Here is a 10,496-nt window from a genome sequence, read left to right as displayed (position 1 = left end):
CATTTTGTTTCCAACTAGGGGCTGATTTTTTAATGGAAAGATATTTCAGTTATTACTAAGTTTAGGTAGTTATTTCCAGAGCGTTGAAGCGTAGCTTGGAGCAGGAGCACGGAGCACTGGAGCAATGGGATTTTACCCGGAGCAGGAGCGGAGCCGGAGCACCGAAAATTTGTAGTGCTCCACTGCTCCGGATTTTTTTTATTATTAAAGTTTCGTCCTAAAATTCAATGAAAATAGTATGTTTTGACACTTTGCAACACTGGATTATTTGAAATATGGCAACACTGCCGAGTGATGAATAACCTCACTTTTTTGACAGAAGAGGCAAATTTATTTATTTTAACATTATTTGTATACATATTATAATACTCTTATTAAAACTTTTTACCCGGAGCGGGGATACCCTGGAGCGGAGCTGGAGCAATTATTAGGTCCCGGAGTGGAGGTGGAGCGGAGCAACTCAAAAAAGGGTCCGCTCCAACGCTCTGGTTATTTCTATATTATATACCTAATGATTCTCCTCGATTTGCCGCCCTTCCAGTAACTGCCGCCCCCAAGCGACGCTCAATCTGCTTACCCTCACGGGACGTCACTGGCTGTCACGTAGACAGTCACATCATATCGTAATCATCTACCTAGGCTTAAATATCACACACTTGATTAATTGAGAGTTCTTAATTTAAATTAATATGTATGGATGATATTAAATTACTTAGCTTAATTGGAATGTGAAGAGACTAGGTAATAAATTAATTAACCTGGATCGCTAGTTATTTAATACGGACCACAGGACAGATGATGAGACGTGGAAAACTCATGTCTGGGTCAACCCGACTCTTTATTATATTTAAAATAGTACCTACTACAAAATAATAATTAGTATATCTTATGGACACGTGGCTCGAAGAATAGGCAATCGCTGGACAAATCTAGTGATCCACCGGCACACAAGAGCTATCACTAGTGACTAGATCGATGAAATTTCTACGGAAGTACGTGTCAGAAAACTTCATGGAAACGAGAGAATTGGAATCAACTAAACTTGGAGTAGCTTTCATACAGCATTGAATTCATTAAAATTAATTGATGTAGATTTAAGAAATTAATACTCGATACTCCAGTGGCGAAGGGTGGAAGCTTAGACTATAGATACATCTAGACGCCACCCGTTGCATTGCTAAATGAAGCCGCGTGCCTTGCGTTTGGCTTGTGAGCAGGCGAACGCATTCGTCTACAAATGTTCGAGACCATAGACCATTTCGCTAGTGCTCGCCCAAAATGCTCGCACTAGACGCTCAGAATTAAAATATAATTTTCTATTTTTTTACGTTATATAGTATTTTTAAGCGGTCAAAATGCAATTAGTAGATAAAGATATCCATGATTTAAGTTATTTTAAAGAAACACTAGGTCACTGATATTAAAATATATAATAAAATACAAATAAATTATCACGAACATGTATCAACTTACTTGGTGGAAGTGAATACTAAACTTTGTCAGTCAAACGTAGGTATTTGTTGTCTTTGAATTAAGACTACAATTGTGTAGATTCTGTTTGTTATTTTTTAAATTCAATTAAACCCTGCCTAATTCAAGCCAAATATTTTTTAAAACATGCATTATTATATGGATTGGATAGATAGGGTGTGACCCATTTCCTATTTCTGAGGTCAAAGAATGTTCCAATGAGAGGAAATAAAACGCATACCTACTTAATCATATTTAGAAGTATTTTTATTAACATTAAAAAGTTTTGAATTGAAAACTTATCTAATGTGAAGGATGAAACTGATGTATTTCGACGATTCGACGAGTTTGTATCAGGCTCGAATTCACTGAAAAACAGCCGTAAGTCGCCGCGTTCAGTACTTGCAGCCGATTTCCCTTATTAGTTAGCAACGTTGCTATAGCACTAAATCCACCTTCAAACAAAAACGACGATGGGAATGCTATCAGAAATCGTTGAACAACCAACCATAACCCACCCAGGCTTCTGCAGCCAAAATTCTTCTCCACATTATTATATTTTGCGAAAGCGACTCTAATTTAACCGTCGAAACGAGACTCCAAGCATTCGAGTAGTAAATCGCATCTCAAGTGGTGTCGTGTCTAGATTCCGTCGTATTTTACAACGTTTTTCTTAGCTCGTATTCTTGTTTGTCCGGTACAAATCTTGCTATCGAGTTTTAACTAACTTCCCGACTAGCTACTTTTAGAATATATCAGAACACGATACCAATGCATTTTTTTTAAATACTTTTAGCCATCTTTAAGTAGAATCTAATTAATTTTCAGTTAATTCTGTTTTGTATGAAAAGTTATTTCGATACCATTATAGCAACTAAATTATTAATATATACGTGCGTTACTATGGAAATCAATATGAAATGACATTTCATTATTCAGTATTTCTATCAAGTACAATTTTTTTTGATCGTTTAAGCTAGTCAAGTCAAGTTTATATAATTCAACAGAAAATTTAAAAACGTTGTATATAAAAAGTTCTTTTTATCTAGTAATTATTTATACCTAGATAGAATTTGTCTGCCGTCGCCCCTCTAGATATTCTTAACGCCCCCTAATTTTCTTTGAGCCTTCTACTGCCCCTCTGAAAGCTTCCAGCGCCCACAAGGGGCGTTATCGCCCACTTTAAGAAATACTGATATGGACTGAGAAGAAAATATAAGAATAAGATTTCAACTAAGTATCATATTATAATGTATGATATTTATTATTCAGCAGGTTAAGACATGTTATTTAAGTTGTGATTTTCACAGCATTTTGATATACATAATATATTGTGGGAATTTGTAAAATAATGATATTTTCTCCACCCGGAATTCGACACATTACCCTCCGTCAGGATAGTCATATTTCTTGCACGCCGAGTCACGGGGCCAAGTGATTAAAAAAATATTAAATAGGTACCTATGCATTTCTTTTTCACCGCCTCGATCGTTTTTCGCTTTGTTTTTATAGCTTACGGTATAATACTACCTACTAAATATTAATTTATACATCGTTTTTCATGCGGTCTTACGTCATTACTCGTTCACAGTGTTAGTACATTTACTGATTTGTCATTCGCTAAAATACTTTGGACGAAACGACCAACACTACGGTACGAAGATAGTCGGCGGTGTGTTGTCTTGGAGGTGGCTCACTGAGCAATTTAATAGTGTTTATAAAATACATTTACGTAAAGAAACCGGCGAGAACAAAAAAAAAACAAAGACTATTAATTTGTTATTGAAGGTTGTACGCGCAACATTGAACGTTTGTGATTGTCTAGCCTCTGACTAGCTTATTATTAAATTTATCAGACTAAAAAAAAATATCTCCAGCTACAAAGTGCGACCGACCTGTTCCAATTCAACTGATAACACCTCTTACAGTGAAGATTATATACACCGTATATATATATTGATAAGAGATAACGAGTTAGGTGCTCCCTGCATCATTAAATTACGTTATGTGATCCAACTAAAGTCAGCGATTAATCAATCAGTGTTACATACATATCGAAACAATATTCGGTGTGTAATAAAATACAATAATAATAAATTCAGTTAATCGAGAAGTAGCAATTAATTTTATTTACAATGTCGGGTGTCAATAAAGAGAAGAAAATATCAGTGTACGATTATCCTGAACACCTTAATCCGTTCAGTGAAGAGGATAATCATAGTAAGCTGAAATTTTGGACCCTCGGACGTAAAAAGGGACGCAGCAATAGTTTCAGCATGGCAGGATTTAAGGATTTCCGAAATACGTGGTAATTAATATTTTTATGTTTTGTTAGACCACATATTTACATTGTTTTTAATGACTTAGCACGAATGGCAGATGCTCCGCAACGAATGTATTGCTTTGAAATCAATATTTAATTAATTAAACCTTCAGTCTGTAACGTAAAGTGTGTTAATTATAGTTTACACTGTTTACAGTTTTAGCAACTTCTTAAAATACAACACCAGTGTTAAAATGCTCGTGATAATATTATGTTGAAACTAGCGATTTTCCAATTTACAGATATAACATACCTAATACTACACATGTATGTATTACAATAGAAATATAGTTTAAACTTATAAATTTATTCTAATAATTGAATTAAATTTTCTCATTTGAATCTATCACCATCTTTTAGGGACTATGTACATTCACCCATGGTAAATAATATGTGTCACATAGATTAAGATATTAGTTGTATATTTACCATACCTGTGTGAATAATTGTGTATAATGCCTGAAGATGGCAAAAGGCGATACAAGGGTCTATTTAAATTCAAATTACATCGTGCACCCTCAGTCGACACTTATAGTGGAACAAGTTAACCTTGACAATGCGCAGATTGAAATAACTTCGACTGCGCACAAATTACATAGTATGGTTAATTTGATTATTGTTACTCTTATTATTTCCAACTGCTCTTACATGAAGGCTATTGCATAGTTTTCTCTCTTTCGGCGTCGCTCTAACTAGGTACATCATATTTTCTGTCAAAACTATCAGCATTTATGTCCTATGTTTATAGTATTTATTTTGTAATTTATTATCTACTTGCAGTTAATTTAATATTTAAAGTATACTGTACGTACGCAATCATCAAATAATCGACTATACATTGGTATACATTGATATCTTACATGAGTATATGCAATAAAAATAATGTAATAAATAAGTGTCTCAGTAAGTATATCAAAGTTGAAATTTAGACACGTCATAGTAATAATGCAAATAAAATAACATTGTGCAAGTAAACTTGAGCGTCACATTGTGCTACATACTTACAGAAGTCAATAATAGTATCTACATATTCGCACAGATAATATAATCGCAATTTTACTCAAATTAACTCATGTTTTCAATTTCAATGCTAAGAATTCATTAGTATTCTAGAACAATTTCCTACCAAATGCTTAAAATACATTATTTTTATACTTTGCCTAGGGTTAGCAGACGTCCCGGGATTGTCTCTCTTTTTGATGTCGTTTTGACTTCGCAAACCAAACACAATTCTGATTGTTTTTTTTTTTAATCACATTTTTATTACCTATTAATGTTGACATTTGTATATCGCCACGGTAGAATGGTGTCAGATTTTTGTAGCAGTTCAGGCGACTCATTTAGGTGTTGGTATGATTTCTTTCAAATGACACTTACACCGTTTCAAAGTGATTTCGTCTTGGCCGCAATGCCATAAGGGTCTGTTCTTCCTCTACCCTTTTCTGCCGCGTCCGTGCGGGAAATACAATAAAACTTACCCATGTCCTCACCAGTGCTGCCATGTCTACTGAAATTTCAGTAGATCTACTGAAATTTTGGTCAGGAAAAGAAACAATTATGATATGTGTGATGAATAAAAGTCACTTTTTACTTGATTTTTTAAAAGACACTTGTGAGAGTATGTCAATACGCACGCTTTCACCAAACACAATCGTTGACTTTCATACATTCTTGTCAATCTACTGATATTTTGGAGAAAAAAATCAAAAAATCTACTGAATTTTGAAAATTTTAGTTGGCAACACTGGTCCTCACGTTGTTTGTGGTTCTTATCACTACATTTCAATTATTGTGGCTTTTGGCCCGAACATAATATTACCATCACTAACAACCATCACGAACACTAACCATCGACGAAATAACATGATACAAACAATTTAAAACATCGTAGGTATTAAGTTTTTCGACTCGGTGCGTTATTCGTCGATATTTCGGAATAATTGTAAACGTCATCGAAATACACTGCAATCCTGACAATATTGATAGGAACTATATGTTACGTTTAAAAACGCACAGGCAAGAAAAACGCTGGGTCTTGTCACTTTTGTTCATTGAATAATTGAACATTGTTTATAAAGTGTCCAAAAGGCGTATCAAAATTGCTTCCGGTTTAGATTAAATGTTCTGATACAAAATTTTTATATCCGACCAAATTAAATGTCCGACGTGGATGGAAAAAATGTTTATATACAGATCTGTTCTTTCTTGGTCAATACAGATAATGTCATATCAAGAACAATTAACCACACCAATTATATAGGTAGGTACTTTGGTGCAGCGCTCGAAATGAAAATTTTTACGAACCGGCACGCTTGCGTAATTTTACGAAAATATTAACATAGTTAAGTACTTATGTAATTTTATATGTATTTTATAAAAATAAGTATGTTAGATTTTTATAGCCTATCTAGCTCAGATGGTCGAATTATTTTTTCCACGAGACGGGGTACAAATTTTGGGGATTTTATGAACCGGAACGGCGCTCTAGTGCGCTCCGGTCCGTTTCGAGCCCTGCCTTGGTTTTTAAAAACATCTTCAATTTATTAATACAATCACGTATTTTTCATTAGGAATAAAAACCCGATCAACAAAAATCATGCAGGATAATAATACTTTACCGGATTTGGATTAAGCCGCCAACAATAATATGGTGACCCTAATATTGACGCACTGCTGTCGTTCAAAAATTCTAGGTTATTATGTTTTATCGATTTTTACAATGCAGAAAAATACCGGTTACTAAAGGCCAATATCACGAAAATAATAATATTATACCATTATGAGGTTGGTACGCAATTTTGTTAGGTACTTATACGATTTAATTTTTGTTGTCTTGTTAGCTATACGTGTGTTTTTTTAGTAAATCGTCATTTTTATGATGTTATCAGTGTGTGCGGATGGAAAAATTTTCCCTCCATATGTAGGAAAATTCATAAAATTAACACAATGTTGCATGTGCAAATACCTATTATAATAGTGTCAAAATGAGAGTGTTATAAGCAAGGCCTGAACAAAAACGATGCATGAGTGCGAGTGAGAAAGTATTCGGCACCCTTATAATCTCTGCGACACGCGCTAGAGTAAGATAAAAGGTCTACATATTTTTAAGTTGGTCTCCAAAAATATCGCCGGCAAATCGTGCTGAATCGCTTCACGTAGCGTGTTGTTCGTGTTGCTAAATTTGCTATTTTTTGTGTTAAACATAAAGTCAGTGGTAAATATTTTTAGTTAATTAAGTAGGACAGGTGGTTCTGCATGTTGTATTAAAATATGGTAGCCGTACTGATAAGCAAGAAGATCGTATTACGTTTCATAGGTAAGTTGATACATGTTCGTGACAATTTATTTGTATATTATTATTTATTTTAATATCAGTGACCTAGTGTTTCTTTAAAATAACTTAAATTATGGATATATTTACCTAATTGGTTGCATTTTGACCGCTTAAAAATACTATATAACGTAAAAAAACAGAAAATTATATTTTAATGCTGAGCGTCTAGTGCGAGCACTTTGGGCGAGCACTAGCGAAATGGTCTATGGTCTCGAACATTTATAGGCGAATGCGTTCGCTCGCCCACAAACCAAACGCACGGCACGTAGCTTCATTTAGCAATGCAACGGGTGGCGGATGTATCTATAGTCTATGGTTATAAGAGATTTTTATAAGAACAACTAGCTGAAATACCCGGTTTTCCATCAGTCGATTCGTTGAACGATATTTAAATCATTTAATAACAAGCACATTTTTCAATATGTATTAAAATAACAGTTTAATCTAAGAATGCCATTTATATCAAAATGAAAATAATTCTGACAGCAGTACTGACAGCAGTAGATACAAACAAAAGAACGTCAAATTAAAAGTCATGGAAATTTATTATGTTAATCTGTGGTGAATTCAAAAGTATATGGAACAAACAAACATAAGTACTTTGTCTTTTATATAGGTAGTAACAAACAGCCCACTACCTCTAGACGAATACGGGGAGAAATCTCAGGAGGGAGGGGTGGAATGTTTTTTGGCGGGGGGGTTTTTTTTTTTTTTTTTTGAATTATTAATAACCATGTCCTTGCTTTTTCGTACAAGGTGGTTTGTTAGTAATTTTGAACAATCACAAACACCCAGGCTTTGAGAAAAACACATAAATGTTTTTGTCATGACCGGGAATCGAACCCAGAACTCTCGGGTGGAAGGCCAGCGCCTTATCCACTGCACCACGAGAGCCCCGCTTCAGGATGAACACTGCTTTGGTGATTTTATGACAGTATACATGACAAATATTAGTATAATATGGGGACAAGTCAGTGGCGCACCCAGGATTTAATATTGGGGGGGGGGGCAAGGAGGAGAATGTAAATTAGTCCCATAGGCTCTTTTTCTTCTTCACAGCCTAATTTCTCGTTTATCGGCCTTTTGTCTATTGCACTCAGTGTACCAACACTATGGTCCCCACATCCTGAAACGAGCCCTCAGGCTCGGATATTTGGCGGCCCCCCTACCTACCGCTAAGATTAAAGGCAGTGTGAAACACTACATTAACGTTTTTCAAATTGTGTTTTAGTTCAAATTAAGGGTAGGTACTCATACAGTGAATTATTGGCGATTTTTAATACATCTACTTTAATAATGGAGCTGTCGAATATCGACACCTAATAATCAAAAAATATATTGCACAATTATATAATTGAAAATGTTCATGGCCAAGAAGTATAATAGCGCCGCAGGAGCGTCCAGATGGGTGCCGACCAATGACAGTGCCGACATAAAAAGAGGATGCTGATTGGCATACTTATAAAATATATATTAAAAATATTATTTTTCAAATTTAGTATCACTTTAAATTTGGAGCGTTCGGCATTAATAATATCATCGCAAGAAGCAATAACCACAAGTATTATTATATAAAATTATAAAGCGGCTCTCGTGGTGCAGTGGTTAAGGAAGGCGCTGACCTTCCACCCGAGAGTTCTGGGTTCGATTCCCGGTCATGACAAAAACATTTATGTGTTTTTCTCAAAGCCAGTGTGTTTGTGATTGTTCAAAATTACTAACAACCACCTTGTACGAAAAAGCAAGGACATGGTTATTAATATTTCTAAAAAATACATATATATAAAATTATGACATTATAACACTGCATTCAATTATTAAATACAAACAAAATAATACTATGACAATGAGTCGTCGAGTACTGAAATAGCATGTTATTTCAACTAGAGACCGAGAGAGCAATACAATTTTATTTATAAGTGAATAAAATCAGCATTTTGTCGTTTACATCTCGCAAGACTCAAATGAAATGAGATTTTCCGAATTTCCGGAGTATTCATTGAAAACGTTTTTTAATGCATAATTCCATAAGATACCTGCATAATAATTATTATGTATTATTATTCTCATGAACAATATTCCTATTATGCAGCGCTCGAAATATAAAAGTTTATGAACCGGAGCGCTCGATAATTTTCCTACCTACTTTTAGACGGACAAATGGAATAACGGTAGTATATTTTGGTAGTGCTGTCAAAAATGATATTAAGTATCATTTTTCCTTATTTTATCTGCCGCATAATATAAGCAGTACGTGGTTTTTCTATCCCCGCAGGACGACACTGTTCTGTCCTTATTTAATAATGTATTATTTACGATCATTTAATTATATATATTAGTAACTTCAGGAAGGCGAATCCTGGAATACTAAACCAAAATCTTATGAAATGGTACAAAACTCTCATTATGCAGAATTTATGTTACGTTAAGCTCGCCTAAAAACTTTGTAACAAAACAACACAAAATTTTTTGTAAAAATAAATGTGTAGGTATATACGACGTCATTAAACTTATTAATGTTTATTAAACAATGTAAATTAATGTAATGATTTTCATAATAATTCCCGAACCGGAGTGCCATTTTAATTTGTTCCATGAGATAGAGCGGTAATCTCGAGGTTTCACGAGCCGGAACTGCACTCCGATGCGATATTATGATTTTTGATTAGATTACTATTTGTATCACTCTCGCTTCTACTTGACGTAGCAACAGGTGTAGGCAGCATATAAACACTTACAGTACTTACCCAAACAACAGGTATCAACACAAAATCAATTTAAAAGATAGTTCTCTCTGGATAGGCACCCCCTAAGGAGCTTCACTCAATGCCTGCATGTTTGTTCAGCGATTCCCAATCTTTGTTAGTTCACGGAACCCTTCAAATGCTTTTTAAAATCTCGGGGAATCCCTACCCGGTTGACACATAATAAGGTCCAACGGGGTAAATGACAAAAGTATGTGTAAACCACATAATACTTAAAATGCTGATAATTGTGCAAATTTACGATGTCCAAGGATTCTAAAAATATTTATTTTTTACGCGCGTTATCTAAACATAATATTTCCACTCATTTCTACATTATCTAAAACTAATGGGTACATATGCCAATAAAGCACACTTGATAATAAATTGGTTATATACAGCAATATATCAATACTTTGATGTCATCGTGCAAAATATTAATCGCTTAGACAAAAACAAAAATAATAGTGCATACATAGTAGACCATTACCATTACCATTACCGAAAAGTCTTATATTTATTTTTTTATTATTTAATGCCTTTCCCCTCCTACTTCAATTAATACTAAAACGCAATATCTAATCAGAAATCAAGATAAGATTTCAAAATACTTCATGGTTACACA

The 10,496-nt window shown here is 34.3% G+C and overlaps 1 protein-coding gene across 1 annotated transcript in view; it reads left to right on the top strand.

Moving 5' to 3' along the window:
* The first annotated feature begins 3,118 nt into the window (after positions 1-3,118).
* The window catches only part of LOC147072297 (uncharacterized), a 40,192-nt gene continuing 32,814 nt past the window's right edge, over positions 3,119-10,496 (top strand). The window contains exon 1 of the mRNA XM_085946810.1: positions 3,119-3,778. Coding sequence (XP_085802936.1) covers positions 3,606-3,778 — 173 coding nt within the window. The 5' untranslated portion in view covers positions 3,119-3,605. The remainder of the gene's footprint in view (positions 3,779-10,496) is intronic.

The sequence above is a fragment of the Rhyacophila brunnea genome, unplaced genomic scaffold (assembly GCF_057557595.1).
Source record: "Rhyacophila brunnea isolate RB1 unplaced genomic scaffold, BYU_Rbru_1.0 scaffold_2, whole genome shotgun sequence".
NCBI lineage: Eukaryota > Metazoa > Arthropoda > Insecta > Trichoptera > Rhyacophilidae > Rhyacophila > Rhyacophila brunnea.
The sequence above is the reverse complement of the archived record's forward strand: the minus strand, read 5'-3'. Positions and strand labels throughout refer to the sequence as shown.